Here is a 14519-nt window from a genome sequence, read left to right on the forward strand (position 1 = left end):
CAAGTCCCTAAAAAATGTTCAAATATCATTTTTTCATGATAAAATGTTATCAAATACTCTGAGATACATATATCTATTATGTATTGTATTAATCATGTTTTTGTTTATTTCATTGCTGTTGCAAAAAAAGCTTCCTTCTGGTAATTATAAAGTCTATCTTAACTTGTCTTTAACCTAGTGCTAAGAGACAGAAACTGTATCACATCTGAGTTCTTATCTTCATGCCACTCCATCCGGTTAATAATGTTGCTACTCTCCATATTTCAGTTATATAATTAGTGAGTGAACATTGTTTTATGCCACAGTAAGTAATATTCTCGATCACCACGGTTTGTGACATTTGTTTCTAAACTTACAGTAAATATTACAGCATCTCTCTTAAAGATTACTGTCATGTGTACCGAATCACATACTCACATTATGGCAAAGTTACTAATTAGGTCAGATAATAGAAACATAATTTGTTTCATGTGGTCATCGTGATGATATTTTAAATATGTCATTCTTTAAATTTTTACAACCTAAGAAAACAAAAATTATTGGGAGAATTTAATACTTGATAAACTAACTTTGATAGTTGTGAGATACCCCTTTAAATTGTGTTGAGAAATTATAACATATTTTGTGACTTGAATTTTTATTTGCTAAACTTTGAAATACAGTATAGTTATAAGGAGTTTTTTAGTTTGATTTGATGCCGCTTTTAGCAATATTCCAGCAATATCACAGCGGGGGACACCAGACTTGGGCTTCACACATTGCACCCATGTTGGGAATCGAACCCGGGTTTTCAGCGTGACGAGCGAACGCTTTAACCACTAGACTACCCGACCGCCCCATATAGTTATAAGGAACTTAAAGGGACCACTAATTTTTGTTCATTATAACTGTAGTTCATTATAAGCATATATACAGCAAATGAATGGGACCAAAAACAGTTTGTTATATCCGTCAGTTTGTTATAAATGTGTTCCTAATAAACATAGTTTACTGTAGGAAGGTGATTTATATATAATTTATAAATATCTTACCCTTGATAAAAGATTCTTGCAGACACTTCCACAACGAACAGCGTGATAATTATGTGAGATACTATTTCCATACCACTGTCGACGCTGGCACATGTGTCCCTAGTCAGATCTACAATCACCAGGCTAAAGTCGAGTATAATTAGCAGCACAGTGACGGCTCGGAATGCTATATGCTCCACCACTTTCTTCACTTGGAATTGTAAAGATCTGAAATTGAAAAACCTTTTTTGTTAGCGCATGAGAACTTTGAATTGATTGTACAAAGATAAACATTAGGTATTGATATGTTATTTTTCTACATAAAATTAAATGAAATCTAAACAGTCCAACACTAAAATTGTGACTTTAACTACTTCTCTGTCCAATCCAAACACCATAATTATTCTGTTAATGTCATTTTACAATAATTAACCGTTTTCAAATTAACTGTGAAGCAAAAGAAACAATAGCTGAAAATATCTTCAGGTAGCAATATTAACCCATGAAGATCCAGGGTAGAATAGGTCTTCAGCAACCCATGCTTGCTGTAAAAGGCGACTATGCTTGTCGTAAGAGGTGACTAACGGGATCAGCTGGTCAGGCTCGCTGACTTGGTTGATGCATGTCATCGTATCCCAATTGTGTGGATCGATGCTCATGATGTCAATCACTGGATTGTCTAGCCAAACTCAATTGTTAACAGACCGCCGTCGTATAGCTGGAATATTGCTGAGTGCGACATTAAACAACAAACAAACAAAGAAACAAAGGTAGCAATAATATATCCAAAAATGAAGTGTACAGGCAATTTAGTCAGCACTCAAACAATACTTCTTCATAGTTTTGTTTAGATTAAAAATGAAAAAAAAACTAAAATTGTATAATACACAACAGCTGATGGGTATGTTAGAAATCTTAAATTATCTTTGAAAATGAAAACATTTGCATTTTTCAAGACAAATTTACAGTTGGGGTGTTAGAGGGAATCGGGGGAGGGTCACCACAAAATATAACAGTCTCATGGGGAGGGTCATAAAAAATAATACATATATTTGGCGTGGGTGTGGGGTTCAAGAAAATATGGACATTATATAATAAAATATAAAATGCTTAAAAAATTTTACAAGGACATATAGGGAGGGTCATCCCAAAATATAACAATCATTTGGGGAGGGTAATTAATTACTGGACATAAGTGCATCAAAAACCTCTCACCAATCCCCAACCTCTCGAATAAATGGACAGTCCCTTAGACAACTCTTTCAAAGACTTAACTCTTATGTTTCTTCTTTTTTTCTGATGCATATGGTGGAACATGAACCAAAAGAAAGACTTTTAAATTCTTGGCCAGGGGTATTGAAATGTGATATTTCAGGAAATGAATTTTAAAAAATTAAAATCTTTGTAAAAACAAAAGAATTATTTTGTGGATGAAAAAAAAATAGATAAAAAATGTGAATTATCTGAATGCTGATTCAGCAGTAAATGAGGCTTCATGTTTCTGCGACACTCACTCCAGAGGTCCCTTGGGAGCAAAAGGGTTTCCTGCAGGGTCTTCGATAAACTGGTCTGGTCGTTGGTCTGTCTGCTCATAGACCTTGAACTCTCCACTGATCTGGTCGGCCTTGTGGATCTGTATATGGGCATCTTCCAAGTTCTTCTCACTGTCACCATTTTCCATGTTGACGGAGACTTTGTCGGAATTCTCAGCATCATTGCTGAAACGCTCGTACGATGATGTCATGATGATGTGATCCTTGTGGTCAAAATAGTCTGAATAAAACAAGATTTTTTTTAGATTTATTATTTTGCTTGTGCCATTGTTTTTAATAGTTAAATCAACCTGGAACCTACATTTCAATTCTGAGAGAGAACTACAATATAATATTGATTTTTGTTATTTTAAAAAGTTTTAAAATTATTTCTATAAGTTTTAAGTATGAGTGAGAGATAGATACTCAAAAACAATTGTCTTATGAATTTCAACACTTACCAGATGTAAACCTAATTTGTGTGAATTATTTGAAAAAGATTATTAAAATTAATTGTGATCAATCAATATGTACAAGAATGTTTGTAGGACTTTGTGTTTGATATAGAAGTTAATTGAACAAAGTTAAAAATTTAATTATACTTCAAAATAAAAAATATTTTCATCAAATAACAAAGCAAGAAACAACAATTACATGTGTAGATAATTTTAGGGGGTAGAATATTGAACTTTTTAATTATGCACCAAATTAAAGAAACAAAATTGATTTAGTCAACAGAGAAACTGAATTAAAGTCAATGTAATGATTTTCCGAAAAAAACATAGCCAAGAATCTGATAAACTTCACATCAAAACTTTCTTTAAAAAAATGTTTGCATTGTACAAAACAAATTTAATCCTACATGTACTGTTAACATAAATGCTGAGACATTATTGCAATCTTGAGCCATTGCAAATATGTAAATTAATGTAGTATCTTAAAAATGTTGTAACATGTTGAACATTGTATTAATGTGAGGTTATTTCTTTTTATCCAGAGAAAACATATATAATTTGACTGCATAAATGTTTGCTTGTCAAGAACTTTATAGATCCATATATATTTTTATACATTAGATATAGTTTCAAACTTATTTAATGAGTTTTACATATTGATTACATAAATGGTATCCTTGCTTTCAAAATAATATTAATTCGCATGATAAAAACATTGTTTATGATGTTTGTGAGAGAAGTATGCAACAAGGTCGGAGAAAGGCCTTCATTTGACAGCTCAGCTGATTGATGAGTCACGTAAAATATGATAACATCCATTCAGATTGCAGTATACGAACAGATACTCTTTAATGTCGACTTATTCGGGCTAATGCCGATAAGCGCAGCTGGTACTTGCTGTCTAATTAACTAATCTGTTAATAATTGCGGAGAAAATTGTCATGGTCAGTCAAGCGTGGAAAGGGGGTGTTTCCCATGGATTTGGATTGTTGACTTCGTGCAACATCACTCGGACAACTTTCGCGAAATGTAGCCAGTTGTCATATTGAACATACATGTTGACATAAACTTATTTAGCAAAAGGATTACAAAAATAGCATGCATTAATCGTATCAAACCTGGTCCAAGAAATCCCAACGATTGATGTTTAAGGGCACATGCCGCCCATGAAAGGTCAGAGGTGAAAAGTCATCTCTAACACACGTTTTCATTGGATCAATGATTTCGCTACTGTAAACCTAAGCACTAGTCACATCTTCTATTTTTGCCATCGGCCTCAGTTGAAAGGAGAAATAATTGCTTGGGGTTGATAAATACACCCCTGGTGAAAACAGAGAAATGTGTTTGAATAAATGACACACGTTTTTATACAATAAAAATCAAACGGATTTCCGAACCTAATCTTGTGGGGGAAAAACACATTTAGCCAACATATGAAATATTTCTTTTAAAAATAAATGTCACAAGACAACAACAAGTCAGTGTTCTAGTAACGGTAGTGATTTATATTCAACATCCTCCGAACCTGGGTAGTCCGAGCATCATTTAGAATGCACACTTAATTGAATATATAGCGTCCATAGTAACAGGTCGTTAACCCGGACAACCATTTATTCAACCAGTATGAGCGAAATCGGGGAGTAAGGTTTAACTGGATATAAAAGTGAAAAACTGTCAGCAACAACTGTATGGTGATGTGACGCTGAATCAAAATTATTCGCCCGATTTCATTCTCCTTCTCTAGATAAAGCAATCAACACACTGTCAAAATATACAAACACAGATAACATTGGCTAACGCCTAAAATTCCTCACATTTTCCTGGACGCCTTAACATACGCATCATTTAAATAAGCATATTTTATGATAGTTTCACACACGCGTTACCTTCAGGTATTGTATCCAGGTAGCACCAAGAGGTCGATTTCTGATTGCCCGAGTTGGACAGCATGTCTACAGGTTTAGAATCCATCAACGTATATTTAGAGAGTTATGCGAGATGGTCAGGGGGTCAAGACGCCGCCGGTCACCCCCGACCAGGAAGACCTGCTGTGAGGCACATATTACCATGGTGTAACATACATCACAGGCTTCCTGTTAGGCAGGCTCCACCGACCGGATCATACGTGATCTGAAAGTACTTTTTATTGACCCCAAAGTCATTTGTTTTGTTTTTACGTGATCTTCATGTTTTTATATTATTATTTTTGTATTATTAGTGTCGTTTTGTTTAGTTTTAGCACCACGACGAAGCAGCTAATCGGTTGAGCATTACATTTGTACTGTTGTATGTGTTAACAGGGAGTATAGTAGACTTCTATAATCTCCATGATCTCTGCTGTAAAGATCGAAACACTTTCCCTTTGCCTTCCAATCATGAATATCAGAGACTACATAATATAATATAATATAATATAATATAATATAATATAATATAATATAATATAATATAATATAATATAATATAATATAATATAATATAATATAATATAAATGTAAGTATGTACTTGTTTAAAAACATGAACATTTAAATTATTATTTCCAATCAAATTTGTGTATAGGCTTTATACTTTCTTTTGACCTCCAACCAACAACCGCAAAAACGACCTTATATATATAGTCGCATATGCTACGAGCAGTATGCTTTGGCGAATATCAATATGCGGCATTATTAATGATACTAGTTGTCGACTAGCTAGTCTATGACCCAAATTGGAAATGTCCAATCACATCCAACGTTACTTCCACACAAGGAAATGACGCGCGACCATTGCGATATCGACATGTGGGAATTTCAAACCAAAATATTTACGTTTGCAAGCCAACTTATATCGACTGACTGCGATATTCTTACACATTTACAGTGCTCAAAGCAACAGCTCATGTGATCAATAAGTGGCAAACGAAGACACGCCTAACTAACGGCTGAACAGACATGGACGAGGTGCTATCTTCAGTGAAGGAACTTTCTATTTCAGATTTGAGAGACAAGTTGACATCGTATGGTCAGTCGGTTGGTCCGATCACTTCTACAACAAAATCCCTTTTTCAGAAAAAGTTAGCAAAGTATGTATACACTGATAGGTATGGGGACAAACCCCCAGAAACGACGGAGCCGAAACAAGCGGGTGATCACACGGATACGAAAACGCCAGTGGAAAGCAAATCGACTGAAAATGTTCTACGTGCTCAGGATTCTAAAGCAGGCGACGCCGATAGCAATCGGTCAGTTTTCTATGCAGTGTCTCTCGACTCAGGTGACAAGAACACCGAGGGTGAGATATAATTTTGTTACTATTGTCAGTCACGATAGGCAACGCCCACTTTACGTCAGTTGTCAGGAGTTGCCGAAATGCAATAGCACACGAATGGGCCATGTATCAAAGTCTGTAAACACATCCATCTACCTTAATAGAATGACTTTAACTCAGAGAAACATGCAATGTGGTAATTTTCATTAAATCAATCTTTTTCACTTTTTTTTTTAACTTCTGGTGTGTTAATGGTGTGTTCAATGAAAGTTCTAAACATGGTGTGAACGGAAAATCAATCCATGTGCTTGGATACATACGACCAACTTCAAATCATTCGCAAATACTGGCAATCAAAATTAATATTTTACAAGAAGTTATTATGTTAGCCAAGAAATAATAGCTGCCTGCTTCATGTCATCTGTCTGCCTGCCCAACATAAATATTATGATAATGGCATAAACCAGTGCATAAAAAAACATCCTTGGGGGGGGGGGGGGGGGGGGGGGAGGGGCAGTGTTTGGGACCTCTTAAAGTTTTATATTTAAGCTTGTCTTCATTTTCAGATTTCTTTTGTGATTTGCAAAAATCCAAAAAACAATGCACTTTCCAATCTACCTTCCCTTTTTTCAGCATGTATTGGATACAATATCTTTTAAACCAGTTATGCTGTAAATCAGGCCTACTTTGGTTGTGATTTATAAGAATAAATTTATTCCAAGTGCATTGATGTAGAGCTGCAACCATTCACTCGTTTCATGTAAAACAAAGTAGGAATTGTATTCATTCTTAGTTGGCAGAAAACCCGAATGTGTTAATTTCTTATTTTTAAGTGATATGAAAATGAATAAACCTTACTTTCTCGTGTATAACTATAATGCATGTCTGTGTACTGTCAGGTGTATGTTATGCTAAAGGTTTTTACTAGATGACAATTTCATATTTATTAAATATCCTTGATAACTGGAATGTTCTGTTATGTTCATAAATTTCTTTCTTGGCAAAATCTATTAATTATTCATATTTGTGAATAATTGATTGCATTTGTAATGACTTACAAGATTTAGTTATCTGCAACGTTGATTGTCATCCAAAATGTCTGACAGTTTTTTAAATTTGGTAATGATGTCGAAGAGTGTCCCAACAGAAGTTAATAAACTCATGAAAATGTCCCATAGCCTTTTGCCTCTGCCCAAATCACGGCCATGTTCATGATATGTTTGATAAAAAATGATATTTGCTCAACAATGCATTCATGGCATCTGTACAGTATTGATTCATCATGATCATGAAAGTATTATTTCTGTCAACATTGGATAAAAAGCTTTGAAAAAAACATGCCAGAAGGAAACTGCAATGATTCCTGGGATATGTAACTCGGGTTCTTGGGTTGGTGGGTCCGGAGGAAGATACAGGTACCCACAGGACTACCCTGACCTGTGGTTAGTCACATGACTTAGTGTTCAATGGGAACAACAATAAAACTCCATGGTTATAATACAAGTTGCTCATGTTCGCATTTCTTTCAACTGGACACACATTCCCTCTGACATTATATTCAAGTAAAGATAAAGCTTCAGTCAACTTCAGTTAGTGTATGATCAGATCGTTTTATACATGTATCTAAATATATTTTACCAGGGCTCCGGTAAAACTCTTTCCATTCAGTTAAACTGGGTAGGGTCGGGTAACAAGGTGTCGGGTAATTTGGACTTGTCCAAGCCCTAATCCCTTGACAGTCTTGAGACCCGTGAAGATTCCGGGGTAGATTAGGTCTTCAGCAACCCATGCTTGCCGTAAAAGGTGACTATGCTTGTCGTAAAAGGCGACTAACGGGATCGGATGGTCAGGCTCGCTGACTTGGTTGATGCATGTCATCGATCCCAATTGCGTGGATCAATGCTCATGATGTCAATCACTGGATTGTCTGGTCCAGACTTGATTATTTACAGACCGCCATCATATAGCTGGAATATTGCTGAGTGCGGCGTTAAACAACAAACCAACCAACCAATCCCTTTGAATTTATCGTTTCATTTTTTTCCCATAATTTATGTAACTTGGAACGATTTGGAATAAGCATTTACATTTCCAGTGATTGGATCATTATCCTGAGAGTAACATGATGTTATCACTACTATTCCAGGGGAGAATGTGTACACAGACAAGATGGCTGCCTTTTCTGTTATGAAAAAGCATCCTGGCTCAAGATTCAAGGTGTTTCGCAACAAAGCAGAGGCTGTGGAGTATGCCCGGAACCCTAGTTATTCTTCTCCTATTGTTTCAAAGGTGAGAGTGGTTGAATGACCCCAAATGAATATAAACATTCATCAGCTATTAAATGCCTTGGTGGTCTGGTTTTAGAACATCTGCCAGGAGAGTGAAGGTCCGGGGTTCGATCCCCGGCCGCGTCATACCAAAAGACGTTAAAAGATGGTACTTGTTGTTATCCTGTCTGGCGCTCGGCATTAAGGGGTTAAAGCAAGGACTGGTCGGCTCGGAGTCCGTATACTGTGTCTGAGTTGGGTATTCATGTTAAACTGCGGCATAGTGTCTCAGTGGCCTAGCACTATAAATCGGCATCAGTCCGGTATAGTACAAGCAGCCACACACACACACACACACGTACATGCACGTCGCTATATAAGTGCAATAAACTTGGACGCGATTTCACCTCACCTCACCTTGAACCTATGTGCTTTCAAGTGGCTTTCTGAAGTAGAAACTAACTTTCAAGTTATCACCCGAACATTCACGTTCAGTTTTATGACCTAGCTCTACGTATCATTCGTGTTCATTTTTATAACCTAGCTCTACATATCATTCATGTTCATTTTTATAACCTAGCTCTACATATCATTCATGTTCATTTTTATAACCTAGCTCTACATATCATTCATGTTCATTTTTATGACCTAGCTCTACATATCATTCATATTCATTTTTATAACCTAGCTCTACATATCATTCATATTCATTTTTATGTTACCTTTTTGTTTTAGCCAAGCAATGGAAACTTAGAGCATACCACAACTGGGGTCACATCTGAAAAGAGCAACTTCAAGGGTCCAAAGACTCAGGACTTGACAGAATTACGGAGGACAATTGAGAGAGGGGACAAGAACCAGTTCCTATCCATGGTGTGGAGTAACCCTCGGTACCTCGTCAGTAGCGGCGATACCCCCGTCATTCTTCATGTGAGTTTCTTAACTTATTCAATTGAAGATTTAGATTATCAGGCAACAGACAATGGACATATTCATAAGAAATATTTTTCATTTTCGATAGTGTTTGTATCACAAAACAGACAAGCTCTGTTCTCTTAATTAAGATCCCAATACATCTTCCCATTTCAGTAATGACTTTGTGTGAGCTACATCTGAATCTTGCAAGTGCTATTCAGCATTTTTTAGTGTTACATAAATTTTCTTCAGAAACATTTTTTAAAGAGGGACTAAATTTACAGTTTATTGGATAATGATAGAGAACAATGCCAATTTTGAAAGGTCATGTCTTTCAAAGTCTGGGAAAAGCAGCTGATCTGGTATATCTGTATCCTGTTGTGTCCATATATTACCATAACCGCATGAATAAAGCTGATGTTTACCAGATGAGGCCCTGTCCTTGTTAATCATGGCGTAGCAGCATGTATAACATGACTTTGGATGTCTCGTTAGAGGCAATGCAACTGATATATTCCAACATTTTAACATCTTTACCTTTGGAAATAAAGTTGATATATGGATATAATAGATATTGTCCTCATTCACGTAACATCAAACATTTCTAATCCCCAAACTCCATATAAAGAAACTAAACTTATTTTTATGTCGTAAATCTTAAAAAATGTATTAAACAATATATTTCCAAAGACTTTCTTATTTTGAAGAATTCCAATTAACATCCTAGCTCGGTTTTCATGCATCTTCCGTGACAGTCTATTTGTAAAATAAACTCCCAAGTACTTCTAGACAGATACAACGTCTAATGGATGCCTTTGACAAAACATTTCTCTCTTCTAGTTAGTGGACCACCATTTTTATTAACAATAACTTTTATCTTATACCTGTTGAAAGAGAAATTCCATTGTTTACAATACCATTCCAACATATTCATTTGCTTTTGTAGTCAGATATTGTGCTTGAAAACATTGATATTTCATCAGCAAACAAAAGAAAAAATAACTTTATAGTTTCCGGGTGTAGTTGGCAGTTTTGCTGAATTTGTTGAACTCAGTCATTGATAAAAAAGAACAAAAATGGGCTTAAAATACAAAGATTATTAAAGTATGTATTTGCATTAGTGAGTGAAAAGTGCTGTAGTTCTAATAGATGTGTAGGTTCATTTTTCATGGCGTCATGTCCATTAATGTAGATAGTTACATCTTTAATATCTTCAACATACTGAAAAGTCTGCGAAGTGGAATCATTGCATACATCATCTCAGCAATGATGTCTAAACTAGGCTCACAGAATTATGATCCAAGTTTAAAGTGTTTAAGTTTAAGCAAGCAGAGAATTTTGGGGATTTTCATTTTTTCGACCGACAGTGTTCTTCGAGGTTGAAAATGGACTGCAGAAGCTGTGGTGCTCATAATTTGTGTACATGAATAATTAATGGTGTTTGAATTTCTCAAAGAATCTCAAACTGATTTTTGGTTATTGAAAAAATTAGTTGAGCTACAGAACGTCATGCCTGCAGCCAATAAGGGGAGATAACTGTCAGTATTTGCCACTTTCTCAAAGGGAGCAAAATAAAAAAATCCTGGTTCTAAGGATTCCTGTGACAATGAAGTGAGGTATTTGACTTTGATATCCTGGAACACATTTGTTTTCAATAAATGTTTGAACATATCAAAGAGCCAGTATTAACCACATAAGAGCTGATTATCAATATCAGCCAACCAGTCTTAAGACACCAAGGTTCGTACAGGCTTAACAAGGCCTTGAATTTTAATGTCCCTCTTAAAAAGCCATGTATTAAGTGTTATCCTTTTAATGCCTTGAAAATCACCAAAATATGGAAATCACCAAAATAGCTTAAAAAGCCTTGAATTTATACAAAATGAGATATACTTGTTTTTGAAAGTCCCAAAATTTATGGCTTAATTTTTTAAATTTTTTTTTGGTTGTGAAAATAAATTTTGTTTCGAAATTTGTGATGTTCATATTGCTTCTTAGGTTTTATGACTAATATGTGGTATGCTGGATTTTGCAAAAATATTGACAGACTAAGAGCGAGGCTACTAATCCAAATAAAAAAGCCTTGAAAATGACTGTTAAGAGCTTGAAAAGGCATTGAATTTTATTGTCTCATAACTGTATGAACCTTGGACATACTGTTGACTGATTGATATTTTTTTATCGTGTATTTATGTTCCAGTACATATGTGGAATTCTATCAAAATGCATGTGCAACTTATTTGTAATCAGATGTTGTGAACTTCATGATGATGATGATGATGATGATGCATTATCATTAACTGATTGACTAACCTGTATTGATTCAATAATCAATTGTAAATATCCACCATTAATTGTGGAGCAAAATGCTTTTTGCTTTGATATTTATTCAAGATCTGCAACAATTCCCTTGATGTGTAAATAATTGCACTGTAACAAATTCATCATCAATATGCGACCAATCAAGCATGATCATTAGTGGAATATGATGCTATATTTTTCAAATCATGGTGAATACATGTTCTTTTCTATGGGGAACACAGGTGGCCCGTCTAACGTGCCGCAATTTGCTCTGCAGAGTTGCCTCCCTTCGGCACACCAGAAACCAGTGATTGTGGGTTTCAATCCTGGTTTGCCCCGATTGGGTTTCTAGGTTTGTCAACACCTTACGTGATCGTGGGTTTCATGAAAGTGGTAAACTTTCATCACCTCAGACTATCCTCCAACTTTAAGTTAACAAGCGGTGATGTAGCTGGAATACTGTTCAATGTGACGTTAAACGCAACTCACTCGCTCACTCTTTGCTTTGCACCTTCTGGCAAAATAGCGACAGCCCATCTCAATGAAAAAGAACGGGTGAAAGCATAGAAGAGGATTGTTTAACACTGGGATCTGCAGACTGCTTCTGGCAAGTGAACTGATGTACTCCCTGCAGTCAGGCATGCACACATTATGTGAAGAGTTATGTCCCTTGCAGGAAGGTCTCTATTGTAAGCTTCAAGTTTGTGGTCAGATATATAGAGTTATGTCCCTTGCAGCAAGGTCTCCATTGTAAGATTCAAGTTTGTGGTCAGATATATAGAGTTATGTCCCTTGTAGGAAGGTCTCCACAAGCTCCTTCCCTTACAATGACACTTTCGGTATACTCTCGGTAACATTGCTGCCACCAGTGTAGGCACGGCCATTACAAGAATCTTGAAATTTGGCCTCTAACCCCAAACGTAGTAACTTTCATACTTTTGTTTATGTCTTTGGGAATGCCATCATATATTATTTTGAAATGGTTTACGACTAATCATGTTTTCCAGTTGAATTAGCTTTGTTGTTTGTATAATCAGATTGGTTAGAGATTGCAGACTAACGGAAAATCAACCAACTTCTCCCTTCCATTTTCTTGCTATATCAATCACATGAGAGATTTAATGGGGTAAGTGTATTCGGTGTCACGACAGTCGTCACTTCTTTGTAAACATAAGGGTCATTCGGTTGCGAGTTCAACTCCAAGCATGGTTGTGGCCACCTATCACAGTGGGGAGTATTGACTGGTGGCAATGATAGTATAGAGAGCTCTACGAACGGGCTATCACTGTGAGGAGCTTGAAGGTCTCCATTGTAATCTTCAAGTTTCCAGTAGGATATATGAGTTATGTCCCTTGCAGGAAGGTCTCCGCTACAATGCTCTCCATGTGGCAGCTCACAAGAACAAGCCCGACATGGCCAAGCTGGTCCTCGAGACTCTGCTAGACCAGGAATTCACCAAACAGCTGTACGCAGGAACCAACGACAATGCTGACACACAGACACGCCGGATCGACTTCTTGGTCGATCTGTACCTCAACACACCAGAAAAAGGGGTGAGTTGATCATATGCAGACATTCCTAATTCGGTTGAAAAAAACATGTCGGCAACTCTTTTCCATAATAATTTTGACCTTAATTTGACCTTTGAACTTCCAACACACTAAAGGCTAAAACGTCTTATGAGCTTTATTTAGCCATTACCAATCATAAGGTAATGAAATTCGTATATGTGTTGGTAGTGGTGATTCTCACATATATTCCGTTTTTCATGATATATTGAAATGTGACCCTGATTTGACCTTTTCACATCAAGCATGCTAAAATATGATTTTTCCATATGGCCACTTCACCAGCCATATCGAAAAGACCTGTGAAGATCTGGGGTAGAATAGGTCTTCAGCAACCCATGCTTGTCGTAAGAGGCGAATAACAGGATCGTGTGGTCAGGCTCGCAGATTTGGTTGATACATGTAATCATATCCCAATTTTTCTTAGATCGATGCTCATGATGTCAATCACTGGATTGTCTTGTCCAGATTTGATTATTTTCAGACCGCCGTCATATAGCTAAAATATTGCTGAGTGCGGTGTCAAACAAACAAACAAACAAACGAGAAAGTAATTATTTTGAACGAGAACTTTTTCCTTAATTCTATTGATACCTTACCATTATGAATTTGGCGTTAAACATCAATAACAACAAAACAAAAAAACATCGAAAAAGCTGGTTATAGCCATTACTCGCTTAGTTTTGTTCCTATTGGAATGTAATCTGTTAATGTTGTTAGTAGTGGGCTTGCACTCATATGTTCAATTCTTTCAAGAAATTTAAAATTTGTACCATCTTTGACCATTATCTGAAATTCTCTCAAAGGCATGTGTTATTTCTTATGTGAACTGAGACAGCTGTTCTTTGGAATGTATCTGTCTCCTTTTCATGGCACTGATTTTGTTAAAATTGATAGATTTATTTATTTTAAGTGTTATTGTTTTTGTCCTCAGTATTTATGTATGAAATATTTGAATATCAATGCTAACACAACTTATTTAATTGGCTGTCATTGTTGACATTAAAATGTTGACTACATAACCAGGTGAGCTACAGTGGCACAATTTTCCCCACAGTACTCACACTGTTAAGTATGTGCATCCATTCTCAATTTGTGTGTTCATTGGACGCCATATTTTGTACCCAGTAAAATTTTGGTAAATGATTTGTGAATTGCTCTTCATATTATGTGAAAACTGTTGAAACCATATTTAATTGGTGTTGACACTTTCTGTGTGTG

General features: G+C 36.0%; 2 protein-coding genes across 4 annotated transcripts in view; one reads left to right on the forward strand and one right to left on the reverse strand.

The window, feature by feature from the left end:
• LOC124133683 (phosphatidylinositol 3,4,5-trisphosphate 3-phosphatase TPTE2-like) overlaps nt 1-14519 on the reverse strand; it is an 89474-nt gene that overhangs the window by 18240 nt on the left and 56715 nt on the right. For 2 of the 3 annotated variants that reach the window (XM_048387283.1, XM_048387284.1), the window contains 2 exons: nt 2525-2783; nt 1032-1238 (listed from right to left, as the gene is read on the reverse strand). In XM_048387283.1, coding sequence (XP_048243240.1) covers nt 1032-1238; nt 2525-2783 — 466 coding nt within the window. Of the gene's footprint in view, nt 1-1031; nt 1239-2524; nt 2784-4115; nt 4183-14519 lie in introns of those variants that run through there. The other variant, XM_048387285.1, reaches the window with a different exon arrangement.
• The window catches only part of LOC124133682 (ankyrin repeat and LEM domain-containing protein 2-like), an 87284-nt gene continuing 78516 nt past the window's right edge, over nt 5752-14519 (forward strand). The window contains exons 1-4 of the mRNA XM_046498143.2: nt 5752-6271; nt 8394-8536; nt 9250-9444; nt 13089-13283. Coding sequence (XP_046354099.2) covers nt 5932-6271; nt 8394-8536; nt 9250-9444; nt 13089-13283 — 873 coding nt within the window. The 5' untranslated portion in view covers nt 5752-5931. The remainder of the gene's footprint in view (nt 6272-8393; nt 8537-9249; nt 9445-13088; nt 13284-14519) is intronic.

This window comes from Haliotis rufescens, unplaced genomic scaffold (genome assembly GCF_023055435.1).
Source record: "Haliotis rufescens isolate VD_foot unplaced genomic scaffold, xgHalRufe1.0.p SCAF_7, whole genome shotgun sequence".
In the NCBI taxonomy this organism is placed as follows: domain Eukaryota; kingdom Metazoa; phylum Mollusca; class Gastropoda; order Lepetellida; family Haliotidae; genus Haliotis; species Haliotis rufescens.